This window comes from Oncorhynchus tshawytscha, linkage group LG05 (assembly GCF_018296145.1).
Source record: "Oncorhynchus tshawytscha isolate Ot180627B linkage group LG05, Otsh_v2.0, whole genome shotgun sequence".
Classification (NCBI taxonomy): Eukaryota; Metazoa; Chordata; class Actinopteri; order Salmoniformes; family Salmonidae; genus Oncorhynchus; species Oncorhynchus tshawytscha.
Window position 1 is genome coordinate 42031745 of NC_056433.1, and position 24223 is coordinate 42055967.

At 43.8% G+C, this 24223-nt stretch overlaps 1 protein-coding gene across 2 annotated transcripts in view; it reads left to right on the forward strand.

The window, feature by feature from the left end:
- Positions 1-24223, forward strand: part of nr5a2 (nuclear receptor subfamily 5, group A, member 2) — a 100290-nt gene that overhangs the window by 47937 nt on the left and 28130 nt on the right. For both annotated transcript variants that reach the window (XM_024402344.2, XM_024420900.2), the window contains one exon: positions 5126-5273. In XM_024402344.2, coding sequence (XP_024258112.1) covers positions 5126-5273 — 148 coding nt within the window. The remainder of the gene's footprint in view (positions 1-5125; positions 5274-24223) is intronic.

The window sequence follows — 24223 nt, forward strand, 5'->3', positions numbered from 1 at the left end:
AGAGAGAGGGAAAAAGGAATGAAATTGCTCGTTATGAATATGGCTCTGAACGCCCGGCACGCCTGTCAGCAAGACGAGCACGCTTAATTATTGATGGGGCGGTGTTTCCAAAACGTTGCTCTTCAACAAAATGTTCTCCAACAATAGATGGGGGCATTACTATTGAGGCGAAGCAAGGAGGGTCTGAGTGGAGTTAGGGAGTGTTGTTTTTACCTTTGTTTACAGTTACAGACTTACTGTAGATGAGCTTTACTGACGTGATTTGGAAAAGAAGATGTTGTGAGAGGAGGGACACAAGAGTGGTTCTCCCGATGAACTCCAATAATTAGTGGTCAGAAAGTTGAAGTTGTTGTGTGTGAGTTCATGTAGGGAGAGAGACAGAGAGAGACAGAAACAGAAAGAGAGAAAGCGCAAGAGAGGGGGAGTTTTCATATCACTGCTATTTTATCAGACCACATATACCCACACATACACCAACCCACACACAGACACACACAGAGTGCCCTGAGTCACTGCCCCCCCCTCCCACGTCCAGTGCAGAGTGCCGAGCGGTGGCTCGTACTCCCAGCAGTGTCTTTGCTGCTCTGTGTTTGATTAGTGAAGGTTGGCTGTGAGCAGGGCTGAGCCTGTGAAGAAGGAGAAGGAGGAGGAGGAGGAGGAGGAGGAGGAGGGGGAAGAGTCAGGGGAGGTGAGGACCAGGTCTCGTTTGCATATTTTGGTTAATGAACAGCTGGTGTTGGGGGGCCGGTGTGGGAGACAGGAGGGGAGTTCCTCTCAAACCGTTCATTATCTCCTATTATTCTCCATGAAGCCAGAGGTGACAGCAGCACTGCTTTAAAGCCAGGGCCCACCACCACAACCACCATCACTACCAGCAACACCTCCATCAAAAACACATGGATAAGGTTACTATGGCAGAACTCAACAGCATCTTGCGATATCTCTCAGATAACGCAACAGAGATGGGGTTGGGTTGATCACGGGTTGGCGTTACTGCAAAAATATTTTGAGGATCTTTGGGAGGGCAATTGGGTCAGGCCAGGGCACCGTGACCTGTTTGGGCGTGCCGACCACTTCCACGCTGTTACCTCGTTGCGTGAGCATTTGTGTCTTGGCCGTTTTGCCAGCCGTCGTCGGAATGGTCCAAGTGCACCATGGGGGATTAAAGGAGAAATGCGAGCAACACATGACACCCCGGGAGGACGGGCTTCAGAACATGCTACTGTCCCTTCCTTCCGTATTCCCCCTCCCTTCCTCCCCTCTTCTCCCTCCCTTCCTCCCCTCTTCCCCCTTTGAATACAGATCCCTCACCGCCCTCCACTCTCCTATCTGTCAGCTGGTAGCCTTAGTCACAGTACACCGACCTTCAGAGGAATCTGATGTAGCAACAGATACAATATATAATCACACAACATTCACGTCTAATTTATACAGCTCTTTGGCCTGTCTTGTACTGACCTGAACTGTCCTTGGCTCAAACACAAGACATGACTGCCGGTGTCATGTGAAAACACAGGGTTATGGCTGTATGGCAGTTCAGTAGAGTATGAATGTACAAGCAAGGTCTCGCAAGATAAGTCTTTGATATTACTTGATATCAATGGCACTTGCACATGAAAGGCAAATGTTAAAGCATTGCTAAAAAATATTCTCTGAACTCATTTATTCGGCAGGTTTACACTACTTTTCAGTGGCATTGTCTTTTTAAACTAACTCGTCTTCTTTGAGCCATAGTATTATTAGGAGAATGTGGTCATTTAGCAGACACTTTAATCCAACTTTCTGTGCAATTTTACTTTAGACATTTTAGTTATTATATGACCCAACTTACTGTGCTATATGAGTCACCCAACCATATTAGCCGTCTTTACCCATTTTTATGCTCGTTTGTCATTTGGCAAACCATGCTAATTTTGTTTGCCTTTGTTTGATGTATTAATGACAGGTTGACCTATGAATCTTTATAATATGCAGACATAGAGATGATAGATAAGTGTATTTTTCATTTTTTTAACTTTAAGGCTAGGAAACCATAACTCAATGCCATCAAGAGCCCAATCCTTCATTGAAGTTATTTCATGCACAGTTGATTTTATGTAAATTAATTGACACTTTAGGGGGGGGGGCGTTGACATTTCACTGACTCTTAATTTTCACCACCTCAAAAAAGGACAGAGGGAGAGAAGGGGAGAGAAGAGAGAGGGAGAGAAGAGAGAGGGAGAGAGAGAGATGCTGAGCGATATGGAGAGAGAGAGAGATATAGAGAAAAGGAGAGATGGAGAGGCGACGAGAAGTAGGGAAAAAAAGCTGCCGCACATCTCGGAATCCTCCCAGCCCAATGCTTAAAAGAATTCTACTCATCATTATTTACACAATAAATAAATTCCGATCTGGGCCGTTTTAATTGCAAATGCAGCTCGCGGGGACCCCTCCCCGAGCCTAGGAGGCAGCCGCCTACCTTCCTCGAGAAACCCTGGCTCAGTCAATTATGGTAATGAATTGTCAATAAATATAAAAATTTAATATGGCCTGCTTACTGTGAGTGGCAGCTATGGACTTGCCTCCCAGACAAATTTGCTGCTGCTGCAGATATTAAGTGCACCTGAAAGTGCTCGCGGTGGGCCAATGGGGCCAGTGCCGGGGCCAGAGCATGAGGAGGGGTGGAGGGGTCCTGGGGGATATCCGGGGGGCCCACACGCTCTCACCCCTCGCCCCTCTCGGCCCCCGCCTCCAAACCCCGCGTCCAGACGCAGAGGAGGGGAGAGGCGGGGGAAGGCGAGAGGGAGGAGAGAGGGTGTTGTCCCCCCCCTTGTTTATCGGCGGGTGATTATGATTCAGCAGTCAGCCCCGGCCTTCTCCCTCCCTCTCTTTCTCACTCCTCTTTCCCTCGCTCCCTGTATCTCTCTCCCTGCTGTGCTGGCAATCTACAGTGTGCTGGGCTACAGTGCGGGGAGAGTGAGAAAGAGGGAGAAAATGAGAAAGGCTTGAGAGAGAGAGAGAGAGAGAGAGAGAGGGAGAGAAAGAGAGAGGCTTGAGAGAGAGAGAGAGAGAATGAGAAAGGCTTGAGAGAGAGAAATATATATATAAAAATATATATATTTTCAGGTTCAGTGAGAGCGATAAGCCTCCATAAGAGAGGGAGAGAAACTCTCCTGATAGCCAGCCTACTGTATGCTGATGGGGAGGATGCATCTAGCTGTTGTTGTTAGACACATAGCGCCCTGTATTGTTATAAGGCATACACTGTATTCTTCCTAATATCTATGGATACACAGTTATAGGGGTCTACCTGCTTGTTTATTTTATTGTTTGTCTTATTGTGTAAGAACGGTAAGCTAACTGCACCCATATTGAGATGGGATCTTACACTGTCAGATTGACCAAAGGGAAATTTCATACACATATACTGTATAAGGCATACTGTTGTATAGATAGGCATCATCTAAGGTGCCAGTGAACTACAAAATGGTTTTACTTTCAAAAACCGGTCAAGGTTTTTCCATGTTTTATTTAACCTTTATGTTGACAGGGAGCCAATTTTATTTAACTTGATTAGGATTCCAATTAGCTGACGCCAGTGACGACATCTAGTCTTACTGGGGTACGACACTTGACCCCACATGACCTGGGGTGGCAGGGTAGCCTAGTGGTTAGAGCGTTGGTCTAGTAACCGGAAGGTTGCAAGTTCAAAACCCCCAAGCTGACAAGGTAAAAATCTGTCCTTCTGCCCCTGAATGGGCAGTTAACCCACTGTTCCTAGGCCATTGAAAATAAGAATTTGTTCATAACTGACTTGCCTAGTTAAATAAAGATAGAAAAAGACATTACAGACAAAATACTTTACATGCATTTAAGAACATGTAGTGAGTGTGAATCTCTCAGTCACACATACATGTCAGTACATACACACAACACGTAAGTCACATGGGGGAGAGGTGTTGTCCCATGCAGTGTTTATTTGTTTTTGGAAACCAGGTTTGCTGTCCACGTGCGCTATATGAGATAGAAGGGAGTACCATGCAGTCATGGCTCTGTATAATACTGTACGTTTCCTTGAATTTGTTCTGGACCTGGGGACTGTGAAAAGACCCCTGGTGGCATGTTTGGTGGGGTAAGGGTGTGTATTAGTGCTGTGTGTAAGTTGACTATGCAAACAATTTCTTATAAAAACAAGTCTTTCCTCAACTCTTAGCCAAGAGAGACTGGCATACATATTATTGATATTAGCCCTCTGATTACAATGAAGAGCAAAACGTGCTGCTCTGTTCCGGACCAGCTGCAGCCTAACTAGGTCCTTCTTTGCAGCACTTGACCATATGACTGGACAGTAAATCAAGATAAGATAAAACTAGAGCCTGCACGTCTTGCGTCGTGTGGTGTCAAAAAAGCAGAGCATCTCTTCCTCACGGACAGACCTCTCCAAATCTTTACAACCATTGAATCTATATGTTTTTACCATGACAGTTTACAATCTAATGTAACACCAAGTAATTTAGTCTCCTCAACTTGCTCAACAGCCACGGCATTCATTACCAGATTCAGCTGAGGTCTAGAGCTTAGGGTATGATTTTTATCAAATACAATGCTCTTAGTTTTAGAGATGTTAAGGACTAGTTTATTACTGGCCACCCATTCTAAAACTGACAATGCTGAGACCAAGGTCTCTTTTCCAGATGAGCCCTGTTTAGCACAACAATACACATCAAGATACAATATACACATTAAACTACACATTAAAATACACAACTACACATCCATACACGCATTAAAATACATGTTGTTATACAAAACACCATATAAGTTAACAATGAAGTAAGGTACGGCAGAAGTTTATGCAGGAGGGCTTTATAAACAAAAAGAGTTAAATCATTCTACGAGACTTCAAAGTATTCTTTCATCGCAGACAAGACCTTTCTCTCACCTCAACTTCAGCACACACTGTAAAGGAGTGTGTTATATTCTATGGGAATGCTATTGAATTGCATGAGATCAAGGAGATTTCTCTGCAACAAACGAGTGATCAAATTATATATACGGATACCGTATATGTGTGTCCTATGAGGCCTAGTGTGTACCCCACAGTGTCTAACAGCTTGTGTGTGCTCCCCCCCTCTCTGTCCTGCAGGTGGATTACGTTGTAATTGCCTCCCAAGCCGGAGCCACTCTCAACAACCTGATGAGCCACGCCCAGGAGCTGGTGGGCAAGCTGCGCTCTCTGCAGCTGGACCAGAGGGAGTTTGTCTGCCTCAAGTTCCTGGTGCTGTTCAGCTTGGGTGAGTACTAGACTGGAGGAGGCTGGGTAGGGGAGGGGAGGCCGGGTAAGGGAGGCTGGGTGAGAGAGGAGAAGGTGTCTGAGGGAGGAGAGGGTGGAGGCTGAACGGGTCGGGGGGAGAGAGGGTTGTTTCCGTGTGGGTGAGTCCCAGGGATGGGAAGAAGAGAGGCTGGGTGTGGGAGGGGAGGGATATATAGGGGTATGGATTAGCAGTGAGAAGGGGGGAGAGGAGGGACATTGGGGAAGGGGTTATAGGTGAGGGGGAGGGAGGATGGGTGAGGTAGGAAGAGGAGGGAAAGGGTAGTTTGTGAGGGATGGGGAGTCTTGCGATAAGGGATGGGGTGGGAGAAGGGGTGAGGTGAGGTATGGAATGTGAGGAATAGTAGAACATTTTGTTTTAAAATTGCTAAATGTTCTTTCAGCCTCATGGCAAAATGTGAGCAATAGCGTGATGTTAGCTATAAAGCACATTTTTCTCTCTGACCCATGGCAAAACGTGTAGAATATCAGGAAATGAGCTTTTAAACAGCAACATTTTCTCTTAGCCTCGTGACAAAATGTGTAGAATCAATCTGATCTCATAGTTTTACTTCAGGATCTGACGTAATTGGATGAACGTGGATTTTTTGACTCATTAATTCAGCATGGTTATAGGTTTCATTCCGCATGGTTACAGGGTTAAAACAAAAACAACTGAAAAGGTTAAGTTCAGGTATTAATTCCCGAGCTGTTAAAGTTAGGGCTATGGTTTGGGGAAAGCATAAAACTAAATAATAATACAAGAAATGCTGTTTCCATTTAGTATCATTAACTACTCTCCCTGCTTGCTAAAGCATTATGAACTGCCTTGACGCAGTTGTCTAAGCAGTGTGCTCTGGCTCAAAACATTTTCAGTTTGAGTGCTGTACCACAATTCTCCCCCCAAAAAATTGGTGAGCGCCAAGGACGGATTATATCGACGACAAGGGGACCTTTTAAAATGTCTGAAATTGACGTATGTTTCGAATGACCAGCCTAGTTGAAAGCATTATAAAACTGCACATTTTTTCAACCTTAAATGTTAGCTTTTTCAACTGGGAAGTTAGCTGTTTTCCCCCAAAAAATGTTAATTCTACAAAAGGTGACCGGTGCCCGGTAGCCCCAAATGTGGTAGTCCAGCCCTGCATATAAACACACACACATAGATGCACGCATGCACACACACACTTACCCTATCTGCAACCGATTGGCCATTTGGTCAGTTGCACGGGTTGCGGATGCAGTGGTCTGTCCTGATGGCAGGTTGTGGTGTGGTCATGGTACTGTGGCAGCTGCAGGATCAATCAATCAATCAAATGTTGATCAAATAAAGCCCTTTTTACTTCAGCCGATGTCACAAAGTGCTGCACAGAAACCCAGCCTAAAACCCCAAACAGCAAGCAATGCAGATGTAGAAGCACGGTGGCTAGAAAAAACTCCCTAGAAAGGCCAGAACCTAGGAAGAAAACCTAGAGAGGAACCAGGCTCTGAGGGGTGGCCAGTCGTCTTCTGGCTGTGCCGGGTGGAGATTATAACAGAACATGGCCAAAATGTTCAAATGTTCATAGATGACCAACAGGGTCAGATAATAATAATCACAGTGGTTGTAGAGGGTGCAACAGGACAGCACCTCAGGAGTAAATGTCAATTGGCTTTTCATAGCCAATCATTCAGAGTTAGAGACAGCAAGTGCGGTAGAGAGAGAGTCCAAAACAGCAGGTCCCGGACAAGGTAGCACGTCCAGTGAACAGGTCAGGGTTCCATAGCCGCAGGCAGAACAGTTGAAACTGGAGCAGCAGCATGACCAGGTGGACTGGGGACAACAAGGAGTCATCAGGCCAGGTAGTCCTGAGGCATGGTCCTAGGGTCAGGTCCTCCGAGAGAAGAGAGAGAGAAAAGAGAGAAAAGAGAGAGAGAGAATTAAAGGGAGCATACTTAAATTCACACAGGACACTGGATGAGACAGGAGAAATACTCCAGATATAACAGACTGACCCTAGCCCCCTGACACATAAACTATTGCAGCATAAATACTGGAAGCTGAGACAGACAGGAGCGGTCGGACACATACACACACACAATTACACCCCCCCCACACACACACACACACGGAGACAATCACAGACAAACACACCACACACCTCTAAGAAAGGTTCAATATTCTCATATTCTCTGTATGTGTGTTTGTTGGTCAGCCATGGGACTTTCCTCACCGTTTCCCGTTCGTATGCCTCCTCACTCCCGTAGTTTAACATCATTCATTAATGAAGTCATTTGAAGTCAAGGTAATATGCTCAGGCTAGCCCCACGGTGGACACTGGTTTCTCCTATCAAAGACAGACTTCCAGGGTTGATGGTTACTGCCAGGAAAGATTGCTGGAATTGTAATGTACTCGGCTGTTTGTCAACAAGTATTATCATATCACTTGCATTTCCACATCTGAACTCAGCACATAGGTGTGTGTGAGTGTGTGTGCGCGTCTGTGTGCGGGTTTGTTTGTGCGCGCGTGTGCATGTTCTCCCCTTCAATTTACAAGGGGCTTATGTTGACCACCTGGAATCGCTAAGTGAACAGCAAGCCTTTGAATAAACGCAGACCCTCCCCCAACCCCTCTGCACTCCTCCACTTCTCCCCCTTTCCTCCCCACGCTTCAGTCCCACCTGGAAAAGGGCTTTACTTCCCCAACCCTCGCACAAGCCCCTTAATGAAATGCTTTCCTCCTGGCCGACTTGCCGTGCTCAGAGCTAGTGAGATTAATGTTTGTGTTATTGGGTGTTTGTGGCAGAGGGGCGGGTGAGAGGGGAGGCTGGGAGGGTGTGATGGGGGGTCTGGGGGGTTGATGGTCTAAATAATTTGGCGGAAACATCATCCATAATGAAAGGCTCACCTGAGGGATGTGTATCGCCCCCGGCAGTGCGTGTTCTCTGCGCTGCCTGGGCCCCTGTGAACGCTAGACGGTTCGCTACGGAGAGAAAGCGGGAAACCAACATTAAGCCAGGAGATTAGAAGTGCTCTGATTAATATCATCCCACAGTCGAGAAGAGTGTGTGTGTGTGTGTTTTTATATACATGTGAATGCACGCGTGTCTGTAAGTGTAAGTTTTACTATACAGTGTGTGCGTGTCTCTGTGTGTTTGTATACTGTGTGTACTAGAGTTCATCAACTCCAGCTGAGGAGCCAATTAATAGGGAGTTAATGAAATGAGGCATGAAACTACTCCTGTGCCGTGCTGGGTGAATGCAGAAGGCAACATGAGGTGAAACACTATCTCTCTATTACTCCTACACTTGCTACCTGGGCCCGTATTCCTAAAGCATGTCAGAGTAAGAGTGCTGATCTACTGTCGGATCAGTTTTTCCTTTTAGATCATAATGACTAAGATTACATGGACAGAGAGGGTCCTGATCCTAGATCAGCACTCCTACTCTGAGATGTTTTGTGAATACTGTTTTTTTACAGGATCACAAGTTGCTCCTACTATGGGTGTGTGTGTGTGTGTGTGTGTGTGTGTGTGTGTGTGTGTGTGTGTGTGTGTGTGTGTGTGTGTGTGTGTGTGTGTGTGTGTGTGTGTGTGTGTGTGTGTGTGTGTGTGTGTGTGTGTGTGTGTGTGTGTGTGTGTGTGTGTGTGTTTTTACATAGATAGGTGACCATCACTTGTACCAATAAGCTATCAAGTGGAGCACCCTTTTTTTTTGCCAGCTGCACATCACATGTTTTAACCAGCTACATTTTGACCAGCAAATTTGGACTAGCTATCTAATGCATGGGTGCATTCGTGTTTTGACATATGTGCACTGCTTACATAGTAACAAGTTAATTAGGCAATAAGGCCCGAGGAGATGTGGTATATGTTGTATACTCCAGTGCGGAGTGCCTGGATACAGCCATAAGCTGTGGTATATTGGCTATATACCACAAACCCCCAAGGTGCCTTATTGCAATTATAAACTGGTTACCAACATAATTAGAACTGTGAAAAGAAATGTTTTTAGCCAATCAGCTTTCAGCCAATCAGCATTCAGCCAATCAGCATTCAGGGCTTGAACCACCCAGTTTATAATATACAGTAGTTGGTGTCACTCTAACCATTTATTCCTTTTATTGACAGTCAATTCTCTAGTTTAGATTAGTATTACTCAATCCAAGTATATTCAAGCATATACAACGTCTTTAATCAGATTTAGATTTAGAATTAGAATTAGAATTAGAATAGAATCAGATTTAGAATTTAATTTCAATGCATAGACATCTTTTAAAGGCTTTTTTTGTCAGGGTCTCTCTATTTCAGAGATGCCTGGTAGAATTCTGATCACCGAAAGGTAGAGATCGATGTGAGGTAAAAGCACCAGTCAGTCCAAGGCCGAGTGTGTATGAGACAGGTTAACCACACACACACCCACATATGCACACTACTGCTTCTATTCATTCTACTACTTGTTATTTTTGACTTGACTCTTTTCACTGTTATTATTGATTATTGATTAATGTACCGCATTGTTGAGGGATCCAGCACATAAGCATTTCGCTTGCACCTTTTATACCTGATGTAAACTGTGTATGTGACAAGTAAATTAGATTTGGATTTGATTTGACACGCGCACGCGCACGCGCACGCACGCACACACATACACACACACACACACACACACACACACACTGCTTCACAAACTTGCCACACAAGGTCAAATGCAGCTCCGATGAACATACAGACATCAATCCTGGACAGGCCTTTTCTCCTAAACGCAGCCCTCTCTTAAGCCCTTTACAAATGAAGCCTTTTAAAGGAAATCAAAGGTACATTTCCCCTGGCTTGTCATGAGCCTAGCCCAATAGCTCCAACTCCTGCGCTTTCTATCAGCGTGCCGACTCCAGCGTGATCAGTCAATGTCGCTCGCCGCCGGACTCTTTGTAAAACTGGCTGTCGATAAAGAGGAGGATAGACCATCGTTTTTGACCTGGGAAGAGTCACTTGTCTTGGTGGGTGGTGGGGTGTCAAGAAAAAGTGTGGTGTGTGTGTGTGTGTGCGCGTGCGTTCATGCAGAGATTTGTATTAACCTTGCTGTCTGTCTCTCTGACATTTGCAACATTGTTTCAATATTCAAATTCGATCTCCAGCTGTCACATAGTAGTTATGAACTTGTCGGGATGAGACAGACAGGCAGGCAGATTTTCTCAACCAGTCAAAATCATGAATCAGCATAATTTTTATGGATACATAGAAAGAAATATCAATAGAAAACAAGTAAAACGAAACAAAGTGCAGCTAGTTTACAGTCGTTCCAGCTTCAGTTTGAAGTGATTGTGTTAGCTGTGTTGTTGGCTAGCTCGTCTGAACAACAGTATCCTGATGAGAGCGCACATTTTCTATGCCAGGTGAAGTCGCGCCTCATTAGCTCATTGTTATGGACGTATCCAAATAAATGTCACTAGAAAACAGCTTAAACAATTGCAAATGCAGCTACTTTGTTGTTTTTCTGCCACACTGTTTTTGACGTGATTGTAAGTTAGCTGTAGTTGGCTAGCTAGCAAGGGATAAGAATGTTGCCAGCCAGTATGGCAATAGAACATTTATAATGAACGACTGGGTCCTGTCCATAGATAGAGGACGAACGAACGACCAGCCGGGTTGGGTAGCAACCCTTGATTTGTGTCGGGACTATATCTTGTGGAAGGTTGAAATAGTATGAATAAATTCATCAAAATAAAGTTTTTTCTGAAAATATGTAAATCATTGTTTGAATATGTTGATAACTTGTTGTATAAAAGTGATTAATGCCCTCGATGTCGAGGTATGGTTTGCCTCGACTTCATCCAAACACCAGCTTCTCGGGCATTATCACTTACCTAAACCACGGTCGTTCTCCTAGCATGCCTCTTTCAATACAAATTTACAATAATATAAAGACAACATCCACTACATGACCAAAAGTATGTGTACACTGCTCATTGAACATCTCATTCCAAAATCATTTTCATCAATATGGAGTTGATCCCCCTTATGCTGCTATAACAGCCTCCACTCTTCTGGGAAGGCTTTTCTCTAGATGTTGGAACATTTCTGCAGGGACTTGCTTCCATTCAGCCACAAGAACATTAGTGAGGTCGGGGACTGATGTTGGGCTGGCTCGGAGTCGGCGTTCCAATTCATCCCAAAGGTGTTCGATGGAGTTGAGGTCAGGGCTCTTTGCAGGCCAGTCAAGTTCTTCCACACTGAACTCGACAAACGATTTCTGTATGGACCACGCTTTGTGTACGGGGGCATTGTTATGCTGAAACAGGAAAGGTTTCTGTTACGACAAACTGTTACCACAATGTTGGAAGCACAAAATCGACTAGAATGTCATTGTATGCTGTATAATTAAGTTTTCCCTTCACTGGAACTAAGGGGCCTAGCACAAACCGTGAAAAACAGCCCCAGACCATTATTTCTTCTCCGCCAAACTTTACAGTTGGCACTATGCATTCGGGCAGTTAGCCTTCTCCTGACATCCGCCAGACCCAGATTTGTCCGTCGGACTGCCCGATGGTGATGCGTGATTCATCACTCCAGAGAACACGTTTCCACTGTTCCAGAGTCCAATGGCGTTGAGCTTTACACCACTCCAGCTGACGCTTGGCATTGTGCATGGTGATCTTAGGCTTGTGTGCAGCTGCTTGGCCATGGAAACCCATTTCATGAAGCTCCAGATGAACAGTTATTGTGCTGACATTGCTTCCAGAGGCAGTTTGGAACGCGGTAGTGAGTGTTGCAATCGAGGACAGACAACTTTTACGAGCTACGCACTTCAGCACTTGGCGATCCCGTTCTGTGAGCTTGTGTTGCCTACCTCTTCGCGGCTGAGCCGTTGTTGCTCCTAGACATTTTCACTTCACCATAATAGCACTTACAGTTGACCGGAGCAGCATCCTATGAAGGTGCCACATTGAAAGTCACTGAGCTCTTCAGTACGGGCCATTCTACTGCCAATTTTTGCATTGCATGGCTGTGTGCTTTATTTTATACAACTGTCAGCAACGAGTGTGGCTGAAATAGCCAAATCCACTCATTTGAAGGGATGTCCACATAGTTTTGTCCGTGTATTGTATGTAAACCCTTTCCATGCCTGTTTGGATAATGTATTGCACCATTCAGAGATGCACTTTGTAGCCGACTCTGTAACGTAACCTGTTTCTGTTCTTACTGTGTGGCATGTGTGGCACTTACTGGCATAAGTGTAATAATTGTATTTTGGACACAAATCCTCAGATCATTTGTGTGGTGAAATTTTTAGGGATTCCCCCGAATATTTATAACAAAATTAAGCTGTAATGATAAGAGTGTAAGACTGTTGACTATAAAAGTGTGCTGTTTTCTGTCAGTTTATACAGCTTGTGTCATAACAGGAGGTCCAAGGCAGGTTGGTATCATTTGCTTACAGGGAGGGGCCAGGGAATCTGGTCACAATAGGGATGAAGTGGGCAAATAAGAGACACATTTTATTAGACGCAACAAATCTCGATCAGATAGTGATCGGATGACGACAACCACGTTAATGCAAGGTGTAAGCACGGTTAGTGTGCGTGCTTGAGTGCATGTGCAAAACAACGTGCGTATGTGTCTGTGTGTGTGCGCACATGTGCGTGCATGTTTTGTTTGCATATGTGTGTGTATATGTGTGTGTATATCTGTGTGTGTGTGTGTGTGTGTGTTACATGCCAGATGCGGCAATAGTGGCATAAGAGTGCAGTTAGGGGAGCTCTGCAGTGACCCCACGGCTCGAGGTCAGCCTCTGTCATGTGTAATTGTGTGAGGCCGCCCCAGTCATAACTTGTCAGAGGCGAGGAAAGCCAGGGATAGCCAGGCTGCGCTGGTAAGTGCTCCCAACGGGGGCCAGATTTGTGGGCAGAGCACTAAATAACACTACTACTATCTGGCCTTTTTTCTGCTTCTTTTCTAAAAGAACCAGAAAAACTATTGGAGTAAAGGTTACTCAGATGACTGATTGTGTTCCATTCAGTATATGTATATATCCCTTCCCATTTAGATAGTCTCCTTTGCACCCTTGCCGAAAGAGCTGACGTTTTTGGGGGATGTTAGCAGCCTTTGCTGTTGATTTGGGGATCATCCCACCTAAAAATAAAACAAATGGGAAATACTGAATCATTTTCAATGGAACTATAAACATACAGTCAAATCAAATCAAAGTTTATTTGTCACATGCGCCGAATACAACAGGTGTAGACCTTACAGTGAAATGCTTACTTACAGGCTCTAACCAATAGTGCAAAAAAGGTATTACACCACAGTTTCCTTCTCTCTTCAGACGTTTGAATAGATCTGATCTGAAATCAGTTCTGGAATAACCTGTGTCTCAACCCTTCCACCCATCCCACCTCCCCTCTATCCCTCTCTCCTTCCCTTCCTCTCATCCCCTCCACCGTTCCGCCCTCTCCCCTGCGCTAGCTAGCATCTCTCATTAACATGTTTAGCACGTCACGTGAAGCCTCTGGCTCTGGGTTCCACGAGGTCAGACACCAATCTGCTGAAACAACACAAACGTGGTAAACCCTGTTGAAAGAAAAAACTAATTTTCTCTCTCTCGCTCACACACGCATGCAAGCACACACACATACACTGCTCCCTGAAAGCGAGAAGAAAACATGTAATTCCCAGACAGGTATGTCCTAATTAAGCTACAAGCCTTGCTCCTCTGCTTCCCCAATCAATGCTCTGATCCCGGCCAATGAGTTGGGGAGTTCACTAATGCATGCACAACCCGGGCTCACATAATGCCTCGCAAATATTCATTTCCTGAAACAAATCAAATAATTTGGAATTCAGTCAGGATTGATTAACATTTGGAGGCGGTGAAGTCGCGTGTGGCGTTAACGTGATCAATACCCATATAAACCACGATTGGGTGTGTGTGATTACTTCACAAACATGTTCCCTCAATATCTTCTCACTTCTCTTCAGTTTTGGTACTTTTTTTTGTTTAATATTTTATTTAGCAGACACTCTTATCCAGAGCAACTTACAGTAGTGAGTGTATATTTGACATACTTTTTCGTACCAGTTTTGTACCATGATCTACCAACTGAGCCACATGAGACTGTTGCATAAAAATGCTTTCTTGACATACGCTTGAACTTAGTCACCGCAAAAGCCTCAATTGGCTTCTAGTTGAGTGTCCTGACATTTTTCTTTATTTTAACAGTACAAGGTAGCGGCAACCCCCTAAGCAATGAATCTAGTATTTCTTGATTTTCATCCCTCTCTCTTTGTAAAAAAGCAAACCCACAGTTGTTCGTTGTCGGGCTCCCACTTTGAAAAGCAAGCTCTGTATTGAGACCTTCTAAAAGGCTTTCAGACTTTATCAAGCTGTAAAAGCACCAGATCTCCATGTTGCCACTATTAATGGCCATTACTGATTCAGATTCAGGCTGTTGTTGATTAAAAAGGAGTTTGGGGCGAAATTGTAGCTCATGCCTTACATTCTCCTCCTTTTGCCTAACATTCAGAACGCTCTGGAAATTAAGCCCCCATTCCGCCTCGATTTCAATACTCGGCTCCTACAGTTAACTGCCAAAATAAAGGAAACACCAACATAACATATCTTAATAGGACATTGGGCTACCACCAGCCGCCAGAACAGATTCAATGCGCCTTGGCATAGATTCCACAAGTGTCTGAAACTCTATTAAAGGGATGCACACACACACCCTTTAAACCCCCTATGCTCATCCTTTCTAATCTGAAGTCATTCCTTTGGTAGATGTTTTGACTTTTTACAGGATTCTGAGGATTTGGACCTTTTTGTTTTTTGGTGCAGCCTAAACATAATGGGATGTTAAAATGGTTTAATTAACTCAGGAAACACACCTGTGTGGAAGCACCTGCTTTCAATATACAGTACTTTCCATTGCTCATTTACTCAAGTGTTTCCTTTATTTTGGCAGTTACCTGTACTTTGTAAAACGCTGGACCCTCACACTTTCTGCTGATAAAGGTGTGATAATGGTAATAAAAAAAACACACACATCATAATTGTGTTACAAGGGGGTCCTGAGAGAAATAATGGAGCCTAGTTCAGTGTGTTAGCAAAATACATTATGCATTCGATTTTTAGATTATGCACATTTTCTGGGAATGAATACAGGTAGAGCCTGTTTTAAACACTCCTTTCCATTAAATGTAGTGAAGATACTGTATGATAACCAAACCAGAGGTTGGAACCGGTTCAGGGAACACTACCAAAAACGGTAAAATAACCAACATTTTAGAGGAACAGAACCAGAACTGAGAATGAAAGTGATCTATACTGTTCTGGAACAGAACCATTATTTTAAAAGCATGGGAACAGGTTAATAACGTTTTTTACATTCTGGGAGTTTTTTTCCAGTCCCACAAAAAGCGCCTATCTAAAGCTCTCACTTTGTCACTTAAAAACGTATTCAAGTGTCTGCCTACCAGCTGAAAATCTTTGCCAGTGTGTGTGTGTAAGCTACCTGCCCGTACTACTCCCTCCGAAGCATAGTCTACTATAGCTACTTTCGTTACAAGCATGATTCAGAAATGATTCAGATTTTTTACTTTTTCAATGATAGGTAAGGATACTATAGTTATCACGTTTCACATTGGATTTATTAACTACAAAATTGTGTATTTTAATTCTGGTGCCGCTCTGTACACACAAGCCTGTTAGCTAGCTAACTTTAGCTACCTCTGGCCTAGTTCAGGAAAATGCTATGTGGCATTATGTGTAATGTAATGGAACTGAGAGTCATGATCAAGGCCTAGCTCTGGTCCAACGTTAGTTAAGCCAACTCTCCGATGTTCAAAGGTATTGAAAGTTCCTTCATAGAAGCCGCTCCTCCGTAGGTATAATTCTTTGGTCCGAATTCAGATAATGCATGTCATGACAACAAGATGCCCAGTGCTTCATGCCCAGTGCTCTTCTCACCCGCAAAATTTCAGTCACATCTCAAACCCTACACCACACTTGTCTGTCCAATCAATTTGGAAAGTATTCAGACACCTCAACATTTTGTTACGTTACAGCCTTATTCTAAAATCAATTAAATAAAACATTTTCCTCGTCAATCTACACACATTACCCAATATTGACAAAGCAAAAACAGGTTTTTAGATATTCTTCCAAATGTAATAAAAATAAAAAACAGAAATACCTTATTTAGTATTCAGACCCTTTGCTATGAGACTTGAAATTAAACTCAGGTGCATCCTGTTTCCATTGATCATTCTTGAGGTGTTTTTACAACTTGATTGGAGTCCACCTGTCGTAAATTCAATTGATTGGACATTATTTAGAAAGGCACACATCTGTTTATATAAGATCCCACAGTTGAATGTACATGTCAGAGCAAAAACCAAGCCATGAAGTCGAAGGAATTGCCCGTAGAGCTCTGAGACATGATTGTGTCGAGGCACAGGTCTGGGGAAGGGTACCAAAACATTTCTGCAGCATTGAAGGTCCCCAAGAACACAGTGGCCTCCATCATTCTTGAATTGAAGAAGTTTGGAAACACCAAGACTCTTCCTAGAGCTGACCGCCTGGCCAATCTGAGCAAACGGGGGAGAAGGACCTTGGTCAGGGAGGTGACCAAGAACCCAAATGAGCTCCAGAGTTCCTCTGTGGAGATGGGAGAAACTTCCAGAAGGACAACCATCTCTGCAGCACTCACCAATCAGGCCTTTAAAGTAGAGTGGCCAGACGGATGCCACTTCTCAGTAAAAGCCACATGACAGCCTGCTCGGAGTTTGCCAAAAGGCACCTAAAGGACTCAATAAACATGGCACCATCTCTACGGTGAAGCATGGCGGTATCATGCTATGAGGATGTTTTTCAGCAGCAGGGACTGGGAGACTAGTCAGGATCGAGGGAAAGATGAACGGAGAAAAGTACAGTGAGATCCTTGATGAAAATCTGCTCCAGAGCGCTCAGGATCTCAGACTGGTGTGAAGGTTCACCTTCCAACAGGACATCAACCTAAGCACACAGCCAAAACAACGCAGGAGTAGCTTCCGGACAAGTCTCTGAATGTCCTTGAGTGGCCCAGCCAGAGCTCGGACATGAACCCAATCGAATATCTCTGGAGAGACCTGAAAGTAGCTGTGCAGCAACGCTCCCCATCCAACCTGACAGAGCTAGAGATGATCTGTAGAAAATAATGGGGAAAACTCCCCAAATACAGGTGTGCCAAGCTTGTAGCGTCATATCCAAGAAGATATGTAATCGCTGCCAAAGGCGCTTCAACAAAGTAAAGGGTCTGAATATTTGTAAAATGTGAATGTGATATTTCAGTTTTTTATTTTGAATACATTTGGGGTATTGTGTGTAGATTGTTGAAGAAAAACAACAATTTAATCCATTTAAGAATAATAATAATAATAATACATTGTAACCAAATGTGAAAAAATTCAAGAGGTCTGAATACTTTCCGAATGCACTGTACATAGTTTGCCCGCTCCATAGCAAGCTGCTCTATCCATTGGTGAAGTAATTTAAATGTTGAGCTAAATGTAAAACAATGTAGATTTCAGAGGTTTATAAAGGAACAGAAAGGAACAATACAAACTGTAACTTTCTTTGGTTCAAACCGGGTCAGAACTTTTTTTTGCTGGTCAGAACAGTGGAACGGACTGGGGAAAAAATGGTTCTGTTTAGAACGAAAAGATTGGAAAATAATTTTGCTTCCAACCCCAGACACAAACAGAGAAAAACATTGCTACATCAACTTCCTAACAGTTTCAGGAACTGCTACTTTAGTGTGTAGACTAGACTACAATCCCATCCACTAAAAAACTGATGAGAACTGGAGGCCTATCCAACGCAACCATAATGTCTGTTCGGATTCAGTAGAATTTAACGCAATCTTAACTCACACTACAGACGACAGGCAGAGAGTACTACAGCGAATGTCCTGTAATCTTTGTCTGCTTTCATCAACACACTGTCCAGCTTTAGTGGGCCACACTGAGCAGACAGATGCCCTGTAAAGTTTTCTTATGAAAAAATATCCTCTTCCCTTCTTCCCTCTCCTTCTTTCCTCCTCTTCTTTCCGCCGGGTATGATTTAAGAGCGAATGAGCTATTGATGTTGGTGCAGGGAGAAACCGTTGCGCTCCCTCTATCCTAGGCCTTATTACAAGCCTGTCAGTTTATTATAAAACATTAGGAAAGCAGAGGGACACTTGTAGTTACTGTCTTATCGATCGTCGGGATAGATTCCGTGATTTAGTGACAGACACCTCTGCCATATCTCCAACATTCTCGGCCCTCCCATTAAGCTCCGGTGCTTTCCTTGCGGGGCTATTGATGTATCAACATTAACAGTTACAAGCAGCTACAGAAAATCAATGCTCAACTTTTATTACCAGGGCTGCATAAGGCTGTGTTTGCCTCCTGGTTAGACCCCTGCATCACAGCTAGCCCCTAGAACATGCTCCCGACAAGTCAGATGCTTCTTAAGTGATATGTGCACTATGGTTGGCCGATGTCAACCTTTGTCCTATTGTGATTATTATCTCATTTACATAAGTATTCACACCCCTGAGGCAGTACTTTGTAGAAGCACCTTTGGCAGCGATTACAGCTGCGAGTCTTTCTGGGTATGTCTCTAAGAGATTTCCACACCTAGATTGTGCAACATATTCCCATTATTCTTTTCAAAATTCTTCAAGCTCTGTCAAATTGGTTGTTGATAATTGCTAAACAACCATTTTCAGGTCTTGCCATAGATTTTCAAGCAGGTTTAAGTCAAAACTGTAACTCTGACCACTCAGGAACATTCACTGTCTTTTTGGTAAGCAACCCCAGTATAGATCTGGCCTTGTGTTTTAGGTTATTGTCCTGCTGAAAGGTGAAGTCATCTCCCAGTGTCTGTTGGAAAGCAGTGTGAACCAGGATTCTGATTCCCTAATTAATCCTAATTAAAGAATGTTGATTTAATGTATCATGATGAAACCAACTCAGACATTAAGCAAGCAATGCGTCTTGTCCATAACATAGACTAATTCCTCTAGGATTCTGCCTGTGATTAGCTCTATTACGTTTCCTTTTTATTCTAAAAAACTCTCTTGTCCTATAGACTTTCATTATTGTTATTTTTAAAAGCGGCAACTTTAGAGCACACCTTAGGCTAGAATATTTGGGAAATAAGCAACTGTTCATAACTGTAACTTGTCTTAAAGCATTTATGATAGGCCTAGTAGAAGGATGGTTATTGGTTTTCAACTTTTCATGGAAGGATTTTCCCGGTCTGCATGGATAATTTCTTTCTTAATAAGAAACTTGTCATAGTGTATTGATATTGTCTGCTCTCTCTCATTATTAGTACCCTCGCTACCTTTTACTTTTAGGCTATTCAAACAACTTTTTTAGAGATATAACTTTGTTCTTCACTGCACGGTGCCAGTCAAGTTCAAATAGTCTAAACCATGGGTAGGCAACCCTGTTCCTGAAGTGCCGCAGGTACTGCAGCATTTTGTTCCAACTGGGCACCACACCTGCCAAACTGAGTTAATTGATCAGTTCAATGATTGCCTAAATTAAACACACCTGGTCTTCCAGGTCGGTTAAATCAAAAACATGAAGTGCCTGCGGCACTCCAGGACCAGGGTTGCCTACCCCTACGCTAAACCATCGTCTGTCACATCACAATGTTGTCACCATCGACTGTCAATCATCATCGATAGACAATGCTATCATAATATCTATATATTATAATACCTATTCTTCTGCTGGGGCCGTTTGGGCCTCCTGGGCCTCTGTTCACAGGACGTTTGCATGAGAACATGAGAGAACAACATTGCAGGGAAACAAATAAACATACAAACATATTTGCAAGGCTGTATTTTTTTAAGGCCAGCATTTTTTCTCTCCCAGGTGCTTGTTCGCAAGGCATTTGGCCATATTTAAGTGTTTATGTGTAACTTTTCCACACCAAATTCTCTTCAAACCCACCCTGCCTCTAACAAAAATTAGGGAGAAATATTGAAATAATCACTCCTCCTAACCCCGAGCTGTCCATCACCTGAATTGAAGCGGATTCATTTGAAGCGGATACCTAAACAGGAACAGTAGTGCATAAGGAGCAGAGCGTGGGCCCACTCAAACATTTATGAGCGCTGCGCAGGTCCTGCTGGGACAAGCAGACCGCTCGCAACGCCTCTCATTCCCGATCAATGGACTTAAGTTCATTACACACACAAGCCGTCCAACGCCTAGCGCGTGTGTGTTTGTGTGCATGTGTGTAGGGAGGAGGGGGGCCCTGTAGTGGACCTATAGAGCAGCATCAGAATAGTTGTTTACATGACTGGAGGTCCCTGCAGCCCCAGCTTGAGGTTATCATTATGTACAGTACATGATATCCGCTACGATGCTAATGTTTCACAATGGGTGCAGCAGCAGCGCTATTATAGCCAATGCGCTAGCTTCTGCTCTCCATCAATTATTGGCTGAGGCCTGCCAGGGCATGGAGGAGAGGACAGGCTACCCAGGGCCCAGTGGAGAGCAGGGGGCAAAATAAATATAAATAATAACAAAATTGTACAATGCTAGTTATTTTGAAACAATGATTTTTGTTTTAATTTTATTGTTTTACATTATCTTATGTTACCTAGTCAGAATTTCTTACCCACTTGAAGCAAATAATTCAAACCTACTTTTTTTAAACAAAAATGTGATTATCTTGGAAAAAGCCTCGTACATTCATGAAACCGGTACACTTATCATCTCACATAATCTCAGCAGATAATATGACCTATTTTTATTAAAAATGATCTCAGGTCAAGCGCCTGATGATCTTGTGGATATATTCATATACTTGTGGGAGAAAACTGGTATATAAACTTTGTATTTTACGGCATATCTCCTCTCCCAGCAGTATAGTGTCAGGCAGCATGGCCGATGTAAGGAGAGAGAAAGAGCAACTGCCACGGTCAGAATCCGTATTGATCAGTAAGCCAGCCAGGCCTTATTTAAACATTGCACACAAACACAGATAAGGAGTTACACAAGCCCTCCATAAAGAGCTGTCATTTCTCCATCGATCCCTCCCAGGGATTTCTGTGCCGTGGCCATCTATAAAGCTGTCTCTGTCACACACACACACACGAGTATGTACGCACACACACACACACACACAGGCATGCATGCACACACACACGCACAGAGGCATGCACACGCGTATTCTGCACACATATACGCACACAAACACAAACGTACACAGACACAATCTCTCACACACTGCAACAGTCAGGCCAAAGGCAGCCGTGGCCTCAGGGGCTGCTGTAGCGTAACCCAGGTCTAATGCACAAAAACCACATCGGCAATGAAATAGACCAATCAGATCAAGCGTTAACCGGGCGATATCAGACTGCCGCATAGCAGATGTTTTTGGCGGTGTTGAAGGTGAAACTGTGTTGGAGATGTCAAGTCGGTCAGCAGCTGCTCTTGTGATCATTGTCACAAAGCCACACCCGCCCCACTTGCCACACCCCCACCCCGCTCTCAAATTGAAATCCTGATCCTCACTGAGGTGTAGATTGCATCTCACATTCCAGTGTTCGAACTTGTGCAACCAGTGGCAATGTCCAATTTAGGTATTATGCCAAAACAAAACACTAGGCGGATGTCAGCTAAAGTGGATCTGGTTGAATAGAGAGGCAAGTCTGTCAATCATTTGTCAAGCCCGATAAATGTGACTGGTAGCCATTTACATTTGTGCAAATATTAGCTGATAGTATTTGTGCATTATTCATTATTGTACATTATGAATTGTTTGAATAGTGATTATAGTAATTTGACTGTCATAATTTGACAGTAAAAAGGTCTCTCCCTGAAACATGAAAAGATGGTTGCATATGGAGATAGATGAGTGCTAATATTATGTAAAGGAGTAGAGTACAACAGCATATACGAGAACTATCGCATCATGATCATTATTACAAAAACGCATACTGACGCTTGTAGACTGAAATTCAGACTGCCTGTTGTTAGCGACAAAGGCTGTGATGTAAAATAAGTTGTTTATTTAAGGACTTTTCCTAACGTGATGCGTCCCTTGGTGCATCACAAATCGGCACCCTGGCATCAAGTCCCTGCCAGCTGGCGTGTGCCACCATGGCCTGCCCAGTGAGTGCCCACCCTGGGTGATTGTGTATAAGGCATCCATGTGGCCAATGTGATGTGAGCTATGGCAGTCAGGTGGCCGGATACTGCTTCCCTTTGCTCTTTGTGCTGGTCGGCTCATGACGGATCCCTTTCACAATGTGGTTATAGGATCCCGTCAGAGAACAGAGAAGGACCAGCGGTAACTGGAGACAGTGATTAAATGGTTTAAGCACAGATGATCCGACAGGTGCTCTAGTCGTGTCTCTTTTTCTCTGGACGCACACACTTGCACACAGATGCACACGCACACACACATACACACACACTTGTGCATACTTACACACACACCTCCTCCTGCCTTGCCCCGCTTGTGCTAGTGTATTTAAAGTAACAAAGCCGTCTGTGGAGCTCACTGTCTTCTCACCCCCCTGTGGAAAAAATCTCCACATCACTCTTCGGTGAGTGTAACCTAAACCTGCAGGCCGGGGCAAGTGTTGGAAACAAGGGCCAGGAGGGCCAAGAGGGAGAGACGCATTTAGACAAAGGGGGTATCAATCAATCAAAACACAGTGAGAGCCAAAATGGACACCCTTGGTTGTCAAAATGGTTGACTGTTGGTAAGGTTAGAGGTCGCAGGGAGGACAAAAGCCATGACATGTGTCCATCGACGGAATAATGCAACTTTATATAATTTTAATGGGGGTGCCAAGTGCCCGCCAGGAGTCTGGTCTAGTGCTAGAGTTGCCGACTACGAACTAACACATTGCCCCTCTATGTGGGGGGCTCGAGTCCTAGGTCTACCACTTTCTTTGTTGTATTTCTCCCACTTGCCTCTCCCTCATCCTCTCATTCATATCTCTCTGTTATTAAAATCGACCAGACATGCTGTGGTGGCACCTGCCATGGATGTCATTGGTGTCCACAGGCATTTGTGATCCCAGGCATTCTTTAGAAGTGTAGGAGTGTTCACTTCAATATTGTGGCCAGTGTTATAGGATATATAAATAAGAGAGTTTCCTCTGCCAAGTTGTCAGCACTGTTATGCCCTCTTTCTGAACCCTAACTCCTGATAGAGATTCAGGGCGATTCAGGGCGAAACTGTTCTGATCGGGGAAATTATTTCAGACAGCTTTGCGAGTCTTTTCCCCTTCAATGCAGCTTCCGACAACCAATCGATAACAAAGCATTAGACGGATGCACCTGTTTTGAATAAGACTCTATATTGTGTTCTTATTGTGTTCTTATTGTGTTCTTTCTCCTCCCGTTTATTCCGTTTCATTATTATTTCCACCCTTTGGTACATGAGATTCAATGAAGATTCAATGAAGCAATGCTCTTGTAAATCAAGCCGACTTTGACAGGGAACACAAAAACAGTGTGTGCCCAGTGGGATGCCATGTTACTTATTGCCATGTTACGACAGCTGCTAACATAGCCAAATAAATGAACCTCCAATTTACACTGACAGAGGAGTAAAATCACAGAGAGAGAGAGAAATTAAAGGGGTGATGAAGATAAAAACCCAATTCTGTAGTCAGCACTCTGTCTGTTCCATCATCAAACAGGGGAAGCAGGAAGAAGACGAGAATGGAAGGTGTGAAGATAGAGGGAGTGAGAAAAAAAACGGGGGAAAAAATGACACTATGGATTAACTGTCCTTCACACAGAAAATATACATCCCCCGGCACTCTTGTTGAATTATCAATTCAAATTTTGTCCGAAAAAGAATGAAAGAAATATATTGATGGGAGCTCGGCTTTAATGGTCTCATTAGGTGTCGAGGTTTCCACTCTGGGCGGGATTTCTACTGCTCCA